At 35.9% G+C, this 22,089-nt stretch overlaps 1 protein-coding gene across 1 annotated transcript; it reads left to right on the top strand.

Annotated features, from left to right (window-relative positions):
* Positions 1–3,196: 3,196 nt before the first annotated feature.
* Positions 3,197–20,392, top strand: LOC129002639 (DET1 homolog). Its single transcript, XM_054430588.1, has 5 exons — positions 3,197–4,428; positions 12,174–12,323; positions 13,640–13,773; positions 13,920–14,126; positions 19,536–20,392. Exons 1-5 carry the CDS (start codon positions 3,451–3,453, stop codon positions 19,717–19,719), a joined length of 1,653 nt encoding a protein of 550 aa, XP_054286563.1. The 5' UTR covers positions 3,197–3,450; the 3' UTR covers positions 19,720–20,392.
* The last annotated feature ends 1,697 nt before the right edge of the window (positions 20,393–22,089 follow it).

The raw sequence follows: 22,089 nt of genomic DNA, 5'->3' as shown, positions 1-22,089 counted from the left end.
ATAAAATTAAACTGTCATAACCTAACCTAACCAACCAAACTTGCTGATATGAAAAATTTGTTGACAAAAAGTCAGTGTTAACAGCGGGATTCGAACCCGGGACCTCCTGCACACTAATCCGATCCGCTACCAACTATGCCACGAACGCTGCTGAAATCACATCGTTTCGTAACGGTAATCGTGTCGCCTCAAGAGAAGACATTACCCACTAGAGATATGACGTCACTACACCTTTAGCCTTAGTCCCTTCCGTGTGCCCATTCCCTAAGCGAGTATGTTTTATCTATGGCAATATCGCTCGCTCTTCATACACAACACGTTAATGTCAAACGACACCACGGCCACCTTTAACTACGACGACACAGTGTTGGGCGATCAAAATCGTATTGTGGGCGAGGGGCCTTGAGGTAGTTAAAGGCGGCCGTGCTTCAGACCAGCCGTTTACAAACAGGTCCCCGATTATTTGATTTCCCAGATTGCACACAGCCATATCGTCTCCTCAAGACCTCAAGAGACTGAGAGGCCAGCTCCTGGTTGGGGAGGGGAAACCCTCGGTTCGGTAGACTACATATGAATGAATGACTTGTACTTGCACAATCCACACTAAATAACAATTTTCGGTGGTTTCCGCATCTTAAAAATTGTTTTAAAGGTCTATGCATACTTACCATATTTTATCGTTAATTAGGATCGTAGGATCGATTTAGGAAGTTACAGAAATACCCCACCTTAAACTCCAAGGCCTTCAAAGTGGAAACGAACAACACTACTTGCGAAGTTACCAATTCTACCAGGCCGCGACATGGAGTAAAAGGTGGTCGTGATTTTAGACATCCAGGAGCCGTCCCGTCCGTGTAGTTAGTTGCACGTATAGTTTTGATGTATTTTGTTTATACAGTTTTAAATTATTTACTCCTTGAGTTAAATGGTTAAATATACCTAGATATTAAGTGGGAGTTTTGTTGATATAATTTGACCTATGGGTGTGATCGATCCCGAGGTTTTAAACAGCCCCACTTCCTCGCGGTTCTTAGATGAACCCATAGTGGACATGGTTTTCTTCTCCGACGTTGGAAAATATTAATGCAGTAATGATTTGTTCACAATCCATTTTCAACTTAACTTTACATTACTTTCCAAATAACTAATAAAAATCCAGTAAAAATTGGAGCAGGGTAAAATCGTGGATAAAACAAAACATTAACTCCCTTGTGTTGGTTTGTCTAAGGTAAAAGCGACAGATAAAGACCCGGCCGATTTATTCCCAGACGGACAAGGATCAGTCGGCAAGGACTAAGGAGAACTTAAAAGTATCAAGTACAGTAATGCAGTTTTTATAGTGCTTTTATTCATCATAATACCAATTCCCACCCAATATACATTCCCTATGTAAATATCAATGAGTTAAACAATCATTAATTTCGGACGCTATTTACACATTTTTTTTAACAGAGGACCAGGCTTACAAGACGTTACCATGGGATTGCATCACAGCTGAAACAGCTTATTCAACACCCACTCACAGGTCCTCATTCTCCGTCAAATCCCAGGTCCTTGGTGAACCATTAGATCCTTTTGTCTGTGTGGTAACCTGTTCTTCCCTTTGATCTCCAGTCGATAGGCCAAGGGCTCTCATAGGCAGACCTTGTAGGGCTGGGCACATAAATACTTGGATACTTGGAGTATTTCCCACTGGTATCGAATCAGCGACGAGGTCATAAGGTTTTACTTGTCTTGCTATTTATATACATTATCTATGGTTTCAATTCCTCTTCGGGAATGCATATATGGCCTAAATATATTTAATCAACATTGTAGTAGGCTATTTGACTTAAATATGTTTTTAACAGATTATAAATTGAAATTTTTTATTGAAGGCTCTTTGGATGTACTGAGGCAATTTGATGTAAATTTTGATAGGCTACTATGGGAGTAAGGGCTCTTGCTTGCAAGGGTGGAATGTATTTTGAGATGGATGTGGATTTTTTGATCTTCTTGTATTGTAATTATTATGGATCAGACTATTAGTAACAACACTATTGGGATTCTTCTTAACGAGTAATGCGGATTCCATTATAAAGAGAGACGGAAGTGTGAGAAATGTTCAGTTCTTGGAACAGAGGTTTACAGTGTGTCCATCTGTGGACTTCGTTTTGCCTTACACTACAACCACCCCCAAAATACCAAACCACATGAAATTATGCGATTAAAGCAGCCATAGTAAAGCTTAAGGAGAATCTGGGAGTCAACCAGCAGCTTTTATAGTCTAAACAGCAGGTAGGTGACGGATGACAGTCTGGCCCGTATTGCATCGAAATGTGTTCCCCAATTAAGGTCCTCTGTAATGTGTAGGCTCAGCAGGTATTTGGGTTTACTACAGTTCTCAAGTGGCACCCCGTTCAAGGTCAATACTGGAGGTGGCTCAGGCTTCTTCCTGTTATATAATTCCATACATTTGCTTTTACTAGAATTCAGAATTAGATGATGTTTGCTAATATCACGTTGAAGGCTGTATCCTCCTCCTCGCCACATTTCCTACATAAGAGGCTTTCAACATTCCTATCTTGTATAGATGTCCACGGAATACCCAATGAATGACCGCTGATGATGTCAACCACCTTCCGCGCAGGATCTTGTACCTATTTGGCACTCGTACAACCCAACCACGATCACCCGCCAGGTTTTTATTTTTATTTTTGAATATTTCAAATTTATTTCCTTAAAAAATACTTTTATTTTGTTGTTGTAAATAATTAATATTTATATTTAAAAAAATACTCAGTTTATCCAGCTATGCTGGTCAACAACGCAGCTTTGGTAATAAGGTGACCGATTTTGTGTGAGATTTCATTTTAATGCTTACAATATAGTGCATGGATCAGTGATTGGCAATTGAAAAATAATTATCAAGTAAATATTAGCATCAGCCGTTTATAAGCCCTAGTTAAACTGCAAGCATAATTTTAACGCATTTATTTGTAAAATTAGAAATAAGTTTTCATTCTGAATATCAGGCTAGTTAGCTTTAAAATCAACGGTGTATATCTTTTCACGTCTTTTGTTGGCTTAATTAGAGGTCCTCTTTGACCTCTTTGTGTCGTCCAAATGAGAAGAAGAAGAAGAAACAATTGAATTGACCAAATTTCTTTTATAAATAAGTTTTACGTTGTATTTGTTTGTAAATAATCCTGATTAATTAATTTAAAATAAATATTTTAAGTTGTTTATGAAATAATTTTATGCTAGGGACATTTATTCTTCAAAATGTGTAAAAATACATTTTACAGTATAGGTTTCTTATATTCAGACGCTTTCCGATTGCAATGTGTCCGGCGTTTTCTAATTTGAGGTTAATCATTATTATTACGCAGCGTCTAGCATCATAGGCCAATTCTGGTTTTTGTAAAGTTATTATGGTTTTCCTCGTTCGTTCAATCGGATTCTCATGGGATGATGATAACTAGTGATGTATTAAAACCCAGGAAAATACCTCCTCAAAATATTGTAAATAGATTGATTAAAAGAGAAACTTATGGTTCTGTAAGACCAGGTACACATTTCCATGTTGCAAGATATTTTCACCAAAATGTATTTCCGAATTTTACCATAATTAACGTTGAAAAACCACCTTGTTTTTTAAGAAAATTTAGTCCAAATGGCCACTATTTTATTGCATTCTCATCTGATCAAACATCTCTGGAAGTGTACGAATACCAAGGTTCATCAGCTGCTGCTGATCTGGTTGAGAACTGCAGAGGAGAATATATTGGTCACAAAAATGACCCTGAAAGTGACCACATCCGCAATCAGGTATTTGAGAGATTTTTTCGACCTAAATGGACTGTTAACGTAGTTCAAAGTGGTGAACAGTTAAATAGAGAATGCAGTTTATTTACTGATGACGGAAGATATGTTATTGTTGGATCTGCTGCTTACATTCCAGAAGATTTGAGACCACATTTTTACGAAATTTACACCAATAATGAAGCTGTTACTCCCAATCCACGATCACCTTTGGAAGACTATTCACTACACATCGTGGACTTACAACACGGGAGATTATGTGATTCTAGACAATTCAAGGTGGATAAAATATTTCTCTCACATAATCAAGGGCTCTATTTATACAAGGACACCCTAGCAGTACTGTCAGTTCAACATCAAACCATTCATGTCTTCCATATAATCGATGGTATGTTTGTTGACATAAGAAAGATTGGTAGATTCTGCTTTGAAGACGACAGTTTCCTGCTTTCAAGTATTGTTCAATCTCATTCTGGAAATAATACTTACAGACCATATAGAGAAAACACAATAAACTCGTTGAAACATAGACTGTTAGTATTCCTTTACAAAAGAGCTCTGAAGTTGTCAGAAGTAACAAAGAACCCCTTGGAGATCCGAAAGTTTTGTCAACATTTTGACCAAGTGAGTACATATAGCTCTGGCTAAGTATCTGGCATACCTAATATATACAGCACTTAGGCAGCTAGGTCATCCAAAGTACCCTGTATCACAGTTCTTTAGAGTGATGAATTATTTACAGGATTATTTGCTACTGAACTATACTTAGTGTCTGTTGCTGTATTGTTGATATGTACTGTAGGTACCGTACAGGGTATCCAAAATAATGCTGGGATTTTGAAGGGCCGTTGCTTGGGGACTATTAAAAAATGGTTAAACAATTTAAACGTCAAATTGAAGGGAAACAAAAACATTTTTTTTCCACTCTTTTATAAAATTTGTAAAAATGTAACTTAATAGGCTACAGTAGGGATTTTCATTAATCTCATGTGAGCATAAAACTAACTTAGTAGGCCTAGCCTATGTATGCTTAGGGCGATCGGCGAGTTTAGTCTGATGTCTTAACTGAATTTTGGATGCTCAAATTCCAATTTTTTACGAATCTTTTAGTGTCAATTTAGATATGTTTAACAGAAGACTTCGTCGGGCAATTGTCAGGATTGTCAGATTTCCTCGACTTTGTCATAGTTTTTTTTTTTGGTCGGCCAGATGCACGTTCTTTTAAGGCAGCGACTAATTGCTCAGTGTGGGTTTAGATTTAATTTACAATTGATTTCAACTCTGCAAACCATAGATCACACTTCCGGTACCGGTATGCCTTCTTTTGCACCTTAAACATCGTACATCGTCAGGCATGTGAGTGAATCATAGAGAATAGGCCTATAGTCTTAAATCACGTCTTCATTCTTAAAAGACCATGAAATACAAAGTTTTTACCGGTAGCGAATTTCCCATATAGGGAATAAGCTATTACCGTAGTACTCATGGTAAGACCTGGACGCCGGACCGATTTTTTTTTTCGTTTCGAGGTCCCTAGAGGCCAAAAACACCATCCGTTCAAATTCATATATATATAGCCTATATTTGTATATAGCCTATGTATATATATATGTGTCCGTTAGCACGATAACTCGAGCAAAAATGATCCGATTTTGATTAAATTTGGTACAAACGTGTAAACCTACGTTTATTCGAACGAGTTTGCGATCCAGCATGATCGGACCATGGGAACGGGGGTTTAGGGGGGGTTTTATGGGGTAAAAATAGGTTTTTCGCATTTTTGACCCAAAAAACATAAAATTTACCAATTTCTTTCCAAACCATTTTGTAGAGCTTAAAAAAACAAAAAAATTAGTATATTGAAGCGTTATTATGCGCCTAATGGTTACGGATAAAATTCCAAAAAATTGTAAATTTAAAATTCTCCCATGTTATTCTTATGGAGAAAAAGTAAACTGTTGTAGTTTGCTTGTTTATGAACATATTTTGATCAAATTTGGAAAATGTTTTTATTTCTTACTAACTATTAACATAAAAAAAACCAGTTTTACCTCCCTGATGCAGCAAACCTAAGTAGGCCTACTTGTTAAACTAACTCTATTTAAATCGGGAATAAATGTTATATTTTTAAGTAGACATTTCAGTGTAAATCAAATCAGTCAAATGGAAATTCGCTTAGTCTGCAGGTTTGCTGTGGCGGGGGTATTTCAATTTTAAAGTGAACTGCTTTTTGGAAACAATGGAATCAATATTTTGAATGTAATTTATGATCTTTTTAGAATGTATATATTATCCAATCTTAAGATTTACGTCCTAGGCCTATTTATTCTTTGCAAAATCCTTTTAAAACTTACTCGTTTAGGCCTTTATGGGTTATATATAGGTTGCAAAAAGTAAACTGGAAGCAATTTTTTGTAGGTGCACAATAACTTACCATGCTGTAAAAACTGGTAGCTTCTTAGAGAAAAAATGTCAAGAATACAAAAAGTTTTAAAATCACATTTCCAATCTATAACAATCATAAAATAAGTTAAAGTTAGTTCCATAAGAAATATTAAAGTTGATGGTCATATTGGAAAATTGTGGTCATATTTTTAAAACTTGAAACCATCCCAAAAAGCATATTAAAAATAAAGAGGTTGTCCTATGAAGTTAACTTCTGCCCTTCTCAATATGAAATACCCCCGCCACAGTAAACCTGCAGACTAAGCGAATTTCAACTTGTCTGATTACATTTTTACTAAAATATTTCCATAAATAAGACATTTTTATTCCCTATTTAAATAACATTAGATTTAACGAGTGCTTAGGTTTGCTGCTACGGGGAAGGTAAAAAGTGTTTTTTGACCATACGTCAATACTATAGGATGAAATAAATAAATTTGCCAAAATTTATCAATATATGCCCATAAACAAGTAAACTACAACAATTTTAATTTTTTTCCATAAGAATAACATGGGAATTTTAAATTACACTATTTTTTAATTTTCTCCGTGACCGTTAGGCATACAACAGCGCTTTAATTTACTAAATTATTTCTCTTTTTAAGCTCTACAAAACGGTTTAAATAGAAATTGCAAAATGTTTTGTTTTAAAATGTTTTAAAACCCCCCATGTTGCGGCGCGTGATGGTACACCAATGTTATGGAAAATAATAAAAGAAACTAACACTTTAAAAACGAACTATGAATTTATTGATGTGATGATATAAGTGGACTGTATAAATGATTGACTAAAATGCTATAACGAAAAACTAATGTGAATGTACTATTGAATGCGAATTAATACTAATGAAATACGTGGAGGGATCTGCCTCACACGTCCTATACGAAAACTATGCCAAACGAACTTGACAATGTGGTGCTAGTTGAGACACTGACTATGACTGAATAAAAGACACCTTCCTCACCCTCGATTGGGGTTGCAACTTTCTAAAAGTGGTGAGGAAGGGCCCGTCCTTTCGCAGAAGGACGATGGTTTATTACTCTGTTACCGGCGCTAAAAGCCGACAACTGCCCTAAGAGAATGCATGTTTGCTACTTCACAACACTAAGTTAAAACTACATATGAAATATAGTATTTATAATAATTAGCTAATAATATAACGTAATGAAGCACAAATCATAAATATATACAATAACTCTCCTCAACATTCTCCCCCCTTGAAAGTGTAAATCTTTCAACTATTTCTATATTGCAAAATCTAATTGAATTTAAATTGATACAATAATAATTACAAGACTGCTGCATTTACAAACAAATGATTTAAACCATGTTGAAATGATAGAATAAACACAATGACACAAATCGACACTAGTGAAGTACGTATAAAATATTGCAAAATACCTTATATGCTAAATACGAATATGATTTCTACAATGAAAACAAGTTAAATGATAAATGATAAAGCTTTGAATATACACATGGAAAATCAGATAATGATAATGATTTGTCGATAACTTAATAAATGACACTAACAATGACACACTAAACTGTACAAACCAAGATAATAAGACTATAAAGTTAAATTGTTAAGTGCAAAAATATTTAGAATCACGCTTCTATGGTTTTTTAGTATCCAACACAATGCTACAAATCCTATTTACAACGATTGAATACATTTTATTGACTGAACAACATAACAAACACGAATATTTAAGTACATTTAAACAAGAAAACAACAACATGATGATGTAATCAATATGAAAAACAGTGATAATGAATGAATATGCCACTAATCTTGCAAAACGACAGAAAAATTACTAAAATGATAACATTTTTATATACGACATGACAACTATGCTAATTCAAACAATCAATAACACAAAGAATTATACGCAACTCATAGCCATTTGAATACATACAAGTTAGATAAATGATTAGGTGAACGAGAAAATGAAACACAATACAACAATTAATTATGTGCAAAATCGATTAATTAACCCTAACAACGATAAATTATAATAATAATAACGATTGAACTGATTGGTTATTCAAAATGCAATAACAAAACTACTAATAAAACGATGAAAAATGACAATGCAAAAGACTACAACTATTAAAAATATAACCAAAATATAACTAAAGCTTTATATTTGAAACGTTGATGTATCCAAAATTCCTAAATTACAATTATCATGTAGATTTCTATGTTACACTTTCACTTTGACTTGGAGATTTTTAATATTTACACTATCACTTTTATGACTCATTCACTGACACTTGACACAGATGGTTGACAAGGGTCGTTCCCAGCTGGTGCAGTGTGTGACGTCACTCCACGGGTAGGACGCATAGACGGTTGACAGTGGTTGTTTTGACGGTTGCAACTCGTACTCGGCCGTCGTCTCCCGGGTGGACCTCTGTGATGCGTCTGGTGACCCACTTCATCGGCGGTAGGTTGTCCTCTCGTATGAGCGCAAGTTGACCAGAAGTGATGTTGGTGGTCACTGATGTCCATTTTGACTCGATTAACCATCTTTGAAGCTGTTTCTGGAAGGCTACGTAATCCTTTGAACCATTTACTCGGAGGTGTACTTCCCATTTTTGATTCTGTGTCCAGACGATGAAGCGATCTATGAGTTTCAGTAGTTTGTCCATCTGAAACCTTTCCTGAAGCTACCCATCCTAAGCTAGTCTTTTGAAAGATGGGCGCTCCCTTCTGGGGCCGCATTTGTCCGATTCCCAGAAGGTTCATAAATAACTCGGCGCCAACTAGTATATCAATGGGTCCGGGGCAATTAAACTGTGGATCTGCTAATGTAAGTGAAGATGGGATATTCCAGGATTTTCTTTCAACAAAAGAATGGGGTAGGTCTTGAGTTATTGTAGGTAACACGAGACAGGTTAGTGTTGATTTGTACGAATTCCATCTTGATTGAATGGTACATTTGGTGACGTGAGTTGCAGATGAAAGTTTTTCACCTACACCCTTTATCTGAGTTGAGAATTTCTGTTTGGACAAGTGTAATTTCCTAACCATATCTTCTGTGATGAAGTTGGATTGGGAAGCAGAATCCAGTAGTACCCTACATTGATGCTTGTTTCCAATTGCATCTTCTATATCTACTACGGCTGTTGGGAGTAGTATGTGATTATTCGTAACGTGTGACGTCAGTGTTGCTGGGGGTGGAGCAGATCTTGATTGTGTCTCGGATGATGTACAAGGGTTGACATTGAAGTGTAAAAGTGTATTGTGTTTTTTGCTGCATGTTTTGCAACTACTTGATTTGCAGTCTTTGATCAGGTGGTCCTTTGAAAAACAATTTATGCACAAACCTAGTTTTTTGACCGTTTGAAGCCTGTCTGATACAGTGAGTTTTAGAAATTTACCACACTGATACAAATTGTGATTGCTATCACACAGAGTACAAGTTGGTGTACTACTGCTGCTTACTAGAGACTGCGTAAATTTCAGAGGATGTTGTGGTTTCGGAAATGGCAATGTTGGGGGTTTGGAGCTATATGTGTTCGGTCTATTGGTTTCAAGTGATTCCAAAACATTACAACGGGTTTCTAGGAATTTCGAAAGTTCGTTGAACGTTGGGATTTCAGTCGTGACTTGCTGATTTTCCCAGAGCTTGACTGTGTTGTAGTCAAGTTTTCTAGTTGTTATGTGTACTAACAAACAGTCCCAATGCTCTGTGGGTTGACCTAAAGAAGCTAGGGCCCTAATGTGTTGATTTAAAGAGTCTAGAAGGTGACGAAGAGCTACACCAGATTCTTTATCTATTCTCTTCAGGTCAAAAATTGAAGAGACATGGTTGTTTACAATGAGTCGTTTGTTTTCGAATCTACTTTTCAATAGATTCCAAGCTGTCTCATAATTTGATGAGGATACCTCAAGCGAATCTATAACCTTAAGGGCTTGGCCTTGAAGGGAAGATTTTAAATAATGAAACTTTTGCACTTGTGAGAGAGTGTTGTTGTCATCAATTAGAGTTCTAAACAGTTCCTGATAATGAAGCCAATCTTCATATCTTCCTTCAAACGTGGGCATTTTTATTGTAGGTAGTTTAACTTGGGATGCTACAGAGGATTGGTGACTATTTGGTGGCAATGATTCACTATTTTCTGTTGGTTTGGGAAGTAAAGCTTTTGATTTAGCTAAAAGTTCGAAATATTGATTTTCAAATGACTCTCTCTCCAAATCATAGTCAGTATCGGAGTCTGCCATTTCTATATCTGACTGTACTGAATCAAACTCCGATAGCAAATCCCTAACTATGGACATCCTATCTTCCATCTGAGATAACTCCTGGGCTTGGTCTATGTCTACTCTATCAAGGAAAGATTTGAATCTGGTTAATTTTGACTTGATCATAGCTCTTTTACAGACAAGCTTCCTCATTTCTTCGGCCATTTTAGCTTGCTTGAACAAAGGAAAAGGAATGAGGACTTACTTTTGTGAAGATGATGGTGGTAATCCAAAACACAAAGTAGAATAAAACACTTGTCACTACGATTGTTCACTGCGAATGTTCACGATGACTGTTCACTCGCACGATATCGCGAATCCGGCTCGATAGGACCATGTTGCGGCGCGTGATGGTACACCAATGTTATGGAAAATAATAAAAGAAACTAACACTTTAAAAACGAACTATGAATTTATTGATGTGATGATATAAGTGGACTGTATAAATGATTGACTAAAATGCTATAACGAAAAACTAATGTGAATGTACTATTGAATGCGAATTAATACTAATGAAATACGTGGAGGGATCTGCCTCACACGTCCTATACGAAAACTATGCCAAACGAACTTGACAATGTGGTGCTAGTTGAGACACTGACTATGACTGAATAAAAGACACCTTCCTCACCCTCGATTGGGGTTGCAACTTTCTAAAAGTGGTGAGGAAGGGCCCGTCCTTTCGCAGAAGGACGATGGTTTATTACTCTGTTACCGGCGCTAAAAGCCGACAACTGCCCTAAGAGAATGCATGTTTGCTACTTCACAACACTAAGTTAAAACTACATATGAAATATAGTATTTATAATAATTAGCTAATAATATAACGTAATGAAGCACAAATCATAAATATATACAATAACTCTCCTCAACACCCCATAAACCCCCGTTCCTATGGTCGAGTTATCGCCCTAATGGACACATATATATATAAATATATATATATATGAATTTGAACGGATGGTGTTTTTGGCCTCTAGGGACCTCAAAATGAAAAATTATAAATCGGTCCTGGGTCCAGGTCTTACTACGGTAATAGCTTATTCCCTATATGGGAAATTCGCTAAAAGTTAGCTAAATTGGTTCACTTGAGCCGAGAAACTCTGTATTATGCCACACAGTTTTATCAAACATATTGTGAATGATTACACTAAGAGATTGTGGGACAAAGTAAATAGCCCTCACATGATGTCCCCAAACCCAAACTGACTTTTAAATCATTCCTGAGCTAAAGACAAACTGAAAAAGCTATTTGCATATTTCTGGAAACATGTAGGTACTGGTGCACCAGTGACTTAGGCCTGCTCACCAGTACCGCCCTGGGGCAAGAGTTTTGGGCTCCCAGAGGTTCATCACCGGTTTACGGACACATTGGATTGTAGTTCCTTTAATATTATAAACTATTTACTTTTTATTAATAATAAAATTGAACAAACTTACCTTTACAGAATAAATTAAACGGTTGACAATAGAAAAGACCAGTATTTTTACCATTTTGACAGAAAAAAAGTTTAAATGCGTAGATACCTGAAATAAAGGGGCAAAAGAAGAGTTGTTTGGCAATTTGGGATTCAATAACTTAGTGATATTTTTAAACACATTTTATGTATTGTGTTTGTAAATTGTAAATATTCAAACAATCACATTTATAAACATTTAACTCAATTGCAGCTCAAAAGTCTCAGAATTTGGAAGATGCAGTTGTTAGATGAATCACATCTCCTTTTGAAGTATGCCTGTGAAGATGTCGTCACCTTGAAAGCTACAGAACCTAATTCTCAGCCTTCATTCTTTGTAGTATATAACATGAATTCGGCTCAGGTATTTTACATACTTAATTAGTGCTTTCTCAATTGTTTTGTTTTCTTTTGCAGGGTAATTTTATTAATATTTAGGGTCTTAGTTATGTTACAATCTCAAGATACCTAACTTAGCCCATAGACTATGTAACTAAGGCTAACACAGAAAAATATGTTTAACTCGTTTAGTCACATTCACATTCAATATGACCCATTCAATACCCATTGGTTTAATTGTTGAAATCCTATTTATCGTGGTGAATCATATTTTCCTAGAGTTATATAGGCCTAGCTTATGTAAGTCTTTTACAGAGTTGTATAGCCTGTTAAACATACAGGCAACGCCTGATCGCGACCTAGCATGGCTTAGTGCATGGGCAATGTTTTTTTTCTACTTTGATAAACGTTCAGATTGGGGCCTTAGGTCGATAATCCGTCTAAAAGACAAGAGGAAATGTGGTGTAATATAAACTGGCAATTTGAGTGGAAATTTATTTTCGTATGAGAACTCGACCAACATATCCCCAAGTAGGTAGGAAATAAGTTTGAGAGGTTGTTCGTCATTGTGTCGTCTGCTGAAAAAGGTGGCCAATGTGCCAGGTGTATTAAAACAACCAGCTTTCAAAAATTGATGTAAATTGTATAAATATGCAAAAGAAAAGCAAAAACACCTCTAGTGATGGAAGTGGCTGGCGGAGGAACCATTGAACAGTTAACTTAGTTGAAGCATTGACAATAGAATACATGGTTGCAAGATGTAATGGTGCCGCAGCACTCCTAGTACTTAAATTTTCACTCACTAGCTCTATTCTCCTTTAATTTTGTTTTGTTGGATACAAACATCGCATAAAGCAGGGAGCAATTATTGAACAACTGATCATAAAACTAAGCTAAACGAAGCTCACTATTGACTTAATGTCTTCCTCTTTATTTCATGAATATTTTAGGTTAAGCAAAAGTTAAGCCTAAACTTGATAAGGGAAATAATAAGTAGGTATGTGCCGTCATTTAATGACAGTAAGGTACCGTTATAGGTTACGGTAAGTCACATGGATCGCTTATCTTGTAAGCCATTCTAAAACCATTGTAAATTTTACCAAAAATAATATTTACCTCAATAAAAAAAAATATTTAAATAGCTTGTAAAATAAGTGTGTGCAACAAGAGAATTTTTATTCTATTAGGTACCTTATAAGATTAAAAAATTAATAATTCAATAGTCCCTTTTGATAAGCTCATTAGTTCCTTTATTAGCTTGACTTATTTATTAATTTATTTAATATTTACTTATTTTTTACTTTATTCTTTTACTGCACCCATTAAATGTTATGTTTCCAGGTTCTGGCTGTATACGAAAATACTTCTGAAGAACTCCTGAAACTTTTTGAACAGTTTTGTGATCACTTTAGAAATGCCAAGTTACATTCTGAATCACAGTTCACTTGCTCCCCATCTAATAATCTTTATGCAAGGTAAGATATTTTAGAAAAATAAACTCGTTCTGTTTATAAACAAAAAATAAATAAAACACAATGAAGACTCTTTAAAGTTCATTATTAATTAACATTGACTAAAAGGAAATAGAGATAAGGTATTTACTTAGTTTACAAATCGACAGGCTAGCCCAGCAGAGGTTCAAACAGACGATCGTGAGTGCGAGGTTTGGTGGTCCGACAGAGGCTACCAAGCGTATGTTGGCACAACTGCCTATCAGTGCTCAGAGTTACTCGTCCTCTCCTTACCTCGACCTCTCGCTGTTCAGCTACGATGACAAGTGGGTCTCAGTCATGGAACGGCCTAAGGCTTGTGGCGAACATCCTATAAGGTATTGCATTCCTCTCAACCTGTCCCTTAACCTGCCTGCTCTACTGGCCTTGTGTAAACATGGCCTAAATGACCGATCCAGTAATACACATATTCAAGCTCATAATCAACGGATTTACTTAGATGTAAAGTTTAAGATGTTGGCTATTCTGCTAACTCGCCTGTATCATTTTTTGTTGGGTTGGCATTCTGCTACTAGGTAATTGAATTCTTGTTTTCTTTGTTTGCGGACTTGGCTGTTTCCAGTCAGCTGAGTCATATTATAAACACATAAATCACAAATAAACTTACAACAAACAATACTTATTTCTAAAAAGTAGACAGGATTTTATAAAAAATGTATAGGCCTATATATAATGAAACATTCTGTACATGATATTTATGTATATTTTATTATGATATTGACTCATACAAGTTTCTATAGTTTATGAAAATAATTAAAAAATAAATAAATATGTCATAAATTTTGGTAAGGTTTTATTACTGCACAAATACAGGGAGCAGCAGAAATATCTGACGGTTTTCAAGCGAGTACAGTCCGGCAGCCAAGTGGAGGAGGGTGGTGGGGAGCGGCTCATTCTCAAGGCCAAAGATGACATTTCAGTCGCCATAGAGCAGTGGACCGGTATACATCGCGCGTTTGTCGTTGAGGCGTATTTTAAAAATGGCAATTCTGTTGTTGATACGCAACGTAAGTTTCGTAGGCATTTTAATGTGGCTCGTGGGGAACCTATCACATCCCGAAACACCATCAAATGTGGGTGGATACCTTTAGATCCACAGGATCAACTGCAAAACGTAGGCCTACAGGCCGTCCAAGGTCAGTGAGGACGCCGGAGAACGTGGAGCGAGTGCGACAAACAGTGCTAACGAGCCCGCATCGCCCGGCGCGTGGACAAGCTGCTGCTCATGGCATGTCTGAGCGCTCTATTCGACGAATTTTGCTGAAGTTTTTGGACGATTGCTATTTTATATGGGTGAAAGTGAAGGTCTGAGTGCAAAATTTGATGTCCCCAGAGGCCAAAAACACCATTCGTTTAAATTTTTATATATGTACTAGCTGGCCCGACAGACATCGTCCTGTCCTAATGTGGTTTTATGTCAAATGCTAATTAATTTTCAAGATGAGCTCGTTCGCATGGCTCAATCACGTCCTGGTTGAAGTTCGTTCGCTACGCTCACTCACCTTTAGGTAGGAGCTCGTTCGCTGCGCTCACTTGCCTTCAGGTTAGCTCGTTCGCTATGCTAACTCGCCTCCAGGTTGAAGTTTGTTCGCTACGCTCACTCACCTTTTGGTTGCAAATTAGCTGTTGTCATAAATAAAAAAAAATAAAAAAGTGCTGCACCCTGTTGGTAAACCTATTAACTTTTTAATGCTATTGAACATCACTGAATCAAATTGTTTAGTTGAACCAGCTGTTAAGATTCTTTAATTCCATTTAAATATGAGTACTCATAAGGTTAACATGGGAAACTCCAGAGCCACTGGGGCGGAGCCCTTTTGGCGGATCTGCACCAAACTTCCACACAAACCATCCTTGAATAATGCTTAAAAATGCCTGAAAGTTTCATTACAATCTGTCGAGTGGTTTTGGAGTCCATAAAGGACAAACAAACAAACAAACATACATTGGATTTGATGTATACAGAAGATATATACCTATATAATACTGTATAGACATATATATATATACAGTGGGATAGAGAGAGAGAGAGAGAGAGAGTTATATATGTGTCCGTGAACGCGATAACTCGCGTAATTTTTGTCCGATTTTGATGACATTTGGTTCAAAGGTGTTAGGCGGGATAAACTTGAATGAGTTCGCAAACCAGCATGATTGGACCATGGGAATGGGGTTTTACTGGGGGTTTTATGGGGTAAAAATGGGGTTTTCTAATTTTGGACCCTCATAACAAAACATTTCCCAATTTATCTCTAGAACTTTTTAAAGAGATTAAAAACAAACAAATAATTCAGTATATCAAAGTGTTTTTGTACAGTTATTGGTAACGGAGAAAATTCAAAAAAAAATTTAATTTTTAATTCCTATGTTATTCTTATGGAGAATGTTGTAGTTTGCTTGTTTATGGATATATTTTGATCATACTTGGCAAATTTCTTTATTTCATACTAAACTATTAATATTTTACTAAAAACCACACTTAATTAGTTCCCTTGTAGCAGCATAGTGTTATTTAAATAGATTTAATTGAAAATCAACCAGCTGTTACCCACAGCTTCAACTCGTTTAACTTCATAAGTATTATAAGAAACTATTGATTGGTTAAGTTAAGCTGAAATAAACATAACAGAATACAGCATTACAAACAAATAATCACAACAGATTTTAACGAGGTAATAAATTGAAAGAATAACATACAAATGAGAACAGCTGAGGTTTTTTTAACATTAAGTATATGGAAAGTTCCCTTTGGAAAGCAATTATGACCGTAAAGGGTAATTTATGAAAAAATGATAATTTTGCACAATGTTTCTCGTCATGACAAACATTTTAAGTATATGGTTTATGGGGGTGTGACTTGTAGTTTTCTCAAAAGTTCATGGGTACTTTTGGCTTTATATATAATCAGAAATCAGAAATCAGAAACGTTTTTATTGTCCTTCAACATTTACAACAAATGCAATAGACAAAAGTCAAGAAAATTCAGCAAAGTTATAGATTCAGGCAAATAGAAATTTGCTTAGTCGGCAGGTTTGCTGCGGGGGGGGGGGGTATTTTATATATTAGTGTTTTTCAATTTATTGTTAAATCTTCATAATACCTTCAAGGGGGACAATTTTCACTTATGGTAATTCTCTTGTGAACAATATGCTTGCAAAAAATCCAAATGTTAGATTGTGAAAGCTAGCTGATTTTTGATGGTTTGGAACCTAAGCCAGCGGCCAGCCACTCTTGATCATTGCTCTTTAACCGTTCATCAGTGACACCACAGAGTTTTCCTCCGGGGGGCTTTTGCTTTTATGGAAAAATATGTGAAATTGCAAGCCGGCAGCTCTAGGAGTTGTGTATCTTTCTAGGAACCAATTGATCATTATTTTGATCTCACATCTCCCCCACAAAATGACTATAATCAATCAGTTGAAGCCCGAAGAGTCGCGTAGCATGGAGCCCAGCTCCGTGAGTCACCCATGGTGTTGTGGTTTTTATTTGCTATATCTATATTTTTATAAAATTCTCGTGTCACAGTGTTTGTCTGCAAACTCCTCCGGAACGACTTCACCGATCGTTATGAAATTTGGTGTGTAAATTCTGTAGGTATGCGAATCGGACGTAAACTATTTCCCGTTTCGAAATTCTTAAAAGGGCTCCGCCCCAGTGGCTCTGGAGTTTCCCATGTTAACCTTATGAGAAATGGAATTAATGAATCTTAACAGCTGTTTCAATTAAGCAAGTTGGTTCTGTTCTATGATGTTCAATAGCATTAAAGTTACAAGGATTACCAACAGGGTGCAGCACTATTATTTCTTTTACATTTATGACAACAGCTAATTTGCAACCAAAAGGTGAGTGAGCGTAGCGAACGAACTTCAACCTGGAGGCGAGTTAGCGTAGCGAACGAGCTAACCCGAAGGCAAGTGAGCACAGCGAACGAGCTCCAACCCAAAGGTGAGTGAGCGTAGCGAACGAGCTCCAACCCAAAGGTGAGTGAGCGTAGCGAACGAACTTCAACCCAAAGGTGAGTGAGCGTAGCGAACGAACTTCAACCTGGAGGCGAGTTAGCGTAGCGAACGAGCTAACCTGAAGGCAAGTGAGCGCAGCGAACGAGCTCCAACCTAAAGGTGAGTGAGCGTAGCGAACGAGCTGAAACCCAAAGGTGAGTGAGCGTAGCGAACGAACTTCAACCAGGACGTGATTGAGCGATGCGAACGAGATCATCTTGAAAATTAAACGTAACGGTACTTTCTTTCCATCGGTCTGTCTTAGGGGAAACCTATAACTTAGGCGATACGAAGTTCGCCGGGTCAGCTAGTATTTTTATAAATATGTAAATTAAGAGTTTTGTTGATTCCATGTACAATTTTATTGATTCTAAGGGGTTTTAAGACGTTTTTGTATTATTATATGTATACAGTAGACCCCCTCTTAACCGACCCTAATGGGACCAGACCTAGGTCGGATAACTCAAAAGGTCGGTTAAAACGGGCAATCCCTAAAATCATAAAATAATTAATTGCTGTTTGGAATTGTATAAGCAATATTTTGAAGTCGTACTTGCACTATTTATAAAATAAACTACATTTATTTAATTTTTTTATAAAGATAGAAATATCACAAATAAACACAAAACACGGTTATGTCAAATACTTTCAGTGGAATAAATTATAGCTGTAGGCAAGGGTCAATTATAATTCTTATTTTTTAATAACTTTACTACGGTAATATTAATTGATGCTTCTCAAATCTATTGTAATACAATAAAGAAAATTTTGACAAAATTAAAGATACAAGCAACCATTTTGTTACGAGACAAGGATGTTTATTTATAGCCTCTCACTGGAAGCTTGAGTCACAAAAACTATCTTGACCTTGAAGTCGTTAACCCCCCCTGCCCTCCTTACAAGCTGCGTTGTTTGTTTACTCTAGCGATAAGATAATCTGTTATAAAAATCTTAACACACTTTACGATTTTATAAATTTACCGAACAGATAAAAAATCAGATGTGCTTGCGCTACAAACAATGATGACAAACTGGCTATATGGAATATTTTTTGGGATAGGCGTAAATACAAAATATTTTATCTTATCTTAGTCACATCCTGTGGAGATAAGCGTATAGTTCCCATCACCGAGCGTGGGAGCGGAAATGCCAATATTCATAGAAAAAGGCGGTTCGACCGAACTGCTCTCAAAGCAAGGGCGGTTAAAACAAACTGTAATATTTTACAATCAAGGGCGGATAATCGGATTATCGGTTAATGCGAGGTCGGTTAAGAGGTCTACTGTACAAAAGTAGTTGGGCTAATATTTCAACACCAGGAAAAAACTCCGCGTGTCAATGATGGTGTGGTTTTTTTATTGATACAATTTTATTGATTATACATGGTTTTAATACGTTTTTATATTAATATAGTATAAAAACAATTGTCTAATGTTTCAACACCCGGGATCACCGAACCCGAAACCGAGAACAATGTGTGTCACCGTCTCACTGATCATGTTTTAAAATTAAAGACACCAATGAAGTGTTAAATAATAAATAATGATTCTGGTTTAATAAACTGTTGATCTAAGTCAGTTATAACGTTACTTATACCTTCTCATTTCTTTTTACTCACATTCTTAAATTATATACACCTTAAAATGCGTACCCAGATAGCAGTTCTATTTTAAAAGCATAGATATCAAAGCTTAAATAACAAAAAACTAACGGTTAACAATTTTACAGGTTTTACTCCCGAGATTCAGGACTTCTGAAGTTCCGTATTTACGCAGGAGTCCTCGGCAAGAGTGCTCCTCCCTCAGCCAGACGTCTTGTTGCATTCACGTTTCATCCGACTGACCCATTCGCCATCAGTGTTCAGCGGACCAATGCAGACTATGTTGTCAATTTCCATATCAGACATGTCTGACAGTTAGTTTGGATATGATCATGAAATCTAGGATATATAAGATTGAGTGGATATCTAAAATCGTTTCACTTCACATTTTGTGTAATTTATTGACTTAAATGCTCAACTTTTTTGCATGTATTTATTTTACCCTCAAAGATATTTTGAGAGTTTTTATTTTATTTATTAGTTTGAATGATTGTATGATGGAGTTACTCCTGTAAAATCATTTTAGTTACAAATCTGGTGTATTATCAGTAATATTTTCAAATAGTAATGTAATATAATGTAATATAGTAAAAGTAATATCACAATGTGCTGTTGAAAAGTTTGTTAAATGTTTCTAAGGTTGCTATATATTTTTTACATGTGATTTATCATTAGGAATTAGGATTGTTTAAAATATTTTGTTGGATAAAAAATGTTTTTCTAAGTGAGTTTTTGAAATTACATTATACTTTAATATGCTCTTGGCTGTGTCGTAAAGTAGTAAAAATATTGTGTAAGTTTTTTAACTACTTTTTTGGAATACCCATTATACAGTGTATTGTGTTAATTTTTGGGTTTGGTTTAAAACATTGGGAAAACTTTACCTCATGTACAGTGTTAACATACTTAAAATTATCAGTAGTGTTACTTTTTTATATTCAGTTTTTTTCCAAATTGTTTTTTATTGCTGTTTTATGGAACAATTAATTTTTGTTGGTATCTATAATTATTGTAGGCTACTTATTAGTATTTTTCAAATCAATGTTTATATTACAAAATTTTTATAATTTATATCTTAAATTAATTGTTATTTATTGACAAATTGTTATTTGTGTTTTATTATTTGTTTATTGATTGTATAGTTTATAATCTTGCTATGAAATATTAATTATTGACCCCAAGGGTACATCAAACGATTATCATAAAATTTAATTAATGCTAAGACACATGTATTTTTGAATAAACTTTTATTTGAAATGTAATTGTAAAAATAATGTCTATAATAATCTTGGTTTCATGTTATCAACTATAGTATAATTTTGTGATACCCCATCATTGATAAACAGAAATAAAACCCACTTATTGTAATACATTGACAAATCTTAATAATCAAATAGCAGATTTTTTCTATTCAGACATAAGATTTACAAAAATTAAAGAGATATATCTTACCCTTTGCTTGAAGCTTGTGCCTTATCTTAAAAGTATTATTTTGAATATCCCTTTTGTGTAAAATAAATGTATATACTTTTATAGATTACAAATATTCACGTTCCTTATTATTAGTCTTATTTTGCATTAAAACCCTTTTGACCATGTTATTCGATTCAGAATAACAAACTGGATCCACCTGTTAGTGATCATTGGTCTTTAAAATGGTCCTGACTAATAAAACAGCCGATCATCAACAGCTGTACAGATCATCTTACACCATTCTACACTCATATTTGGGATAAAATATGCACCTAGGTTGCATCCCCATCTCGATTAATAATGATAATCCAGTAATAATAAAAACGGCAATTCTACTAAAAAATCACACACTGTCATTTTTTTTATGTTGATACCAGTCATTGGCTCATGAATATTACAAACCCACAAACCTCTACTCCCCTAGCTCCAATGTATACTTAGTTAAGTAAAAACAAATACTATGTGGTAATACCTACCTATATGGCGGCCAACGTGGGTCTCTCAGTTCTCTCATTCAGTGCCAATTCTACCTCCTGTTCCTGTTGTACTCTCCATTCGTTGTCCAAGACGTGCCATAGACGCTGGCAATGGACGCTCAGACTTCCAAGCATTGATTTCAATGGGCCCGTTGCCCAAAAAGCTCCTAACACTTGAGACGCTGTCGGGACACTGCTTCCGGAGCAAACAGGGTCGCTGATGGTGGCCAGCGTCTATTGCAGTGTTGTATCCCGTGCTCTCAAGTTTCGATGTCTTGCAAGAATAGTGCACAGTCTTATTTTCTCTTACGAAGATGAAAAGTTGATTGAAGCAGTGTATGCTCATCCTGCACTAAACGACTTACACAGAGACTGTGAGTACACAATCGAGGTTCACTTACAATGTCCAGAATTTTCTCATATTTTTCTTCGATCAACAGAATTTTCAACAGTTTGTTCTTAACACTAATAATAAGAGCACTAATACACTACAGTCACGTAGCAGCCAACTGTCAATATTAATAGACACGTTCTTGGTTGGATGTGATGGGATCTAAAGCGATCGATACCCGGCGATCCCCGCTCTGTGACGATCTCTTCAGACGCGTCTGTTGCGTCCGTCGCTGAGAAATGGACGCTCATATAAGTGATTGCTAAGCTTTGATTTCGTTGAGCCCGTTGCCTAAGAAAGAAGTGCCTCTGACGCTTGAGACGCTGAGTCTGCTCTGGGAAC

The sequence above is a fragment of the Macrosteles quadrilineatus genome, unplaced genomic scaffold, assembly GCF_028750875.1.
Source record: "Macrosteles quadrilineatus isolate MER2022 unplaced genomic scaffold, UCM_ALF_1.0 Scaffold_9__3_contigs__length_116548681, whole genome shotgun sequence".
Lineage (NCBI taxonomy): Eukaryota > Metazoa > Arthropoda > Insecta > Hemiptera > Cicadellidae > Macrosteles > Macrosteles quadrilineatus.
This window is presented reverse-complemented; position numbering and strand designations above follow the sequence as displayed.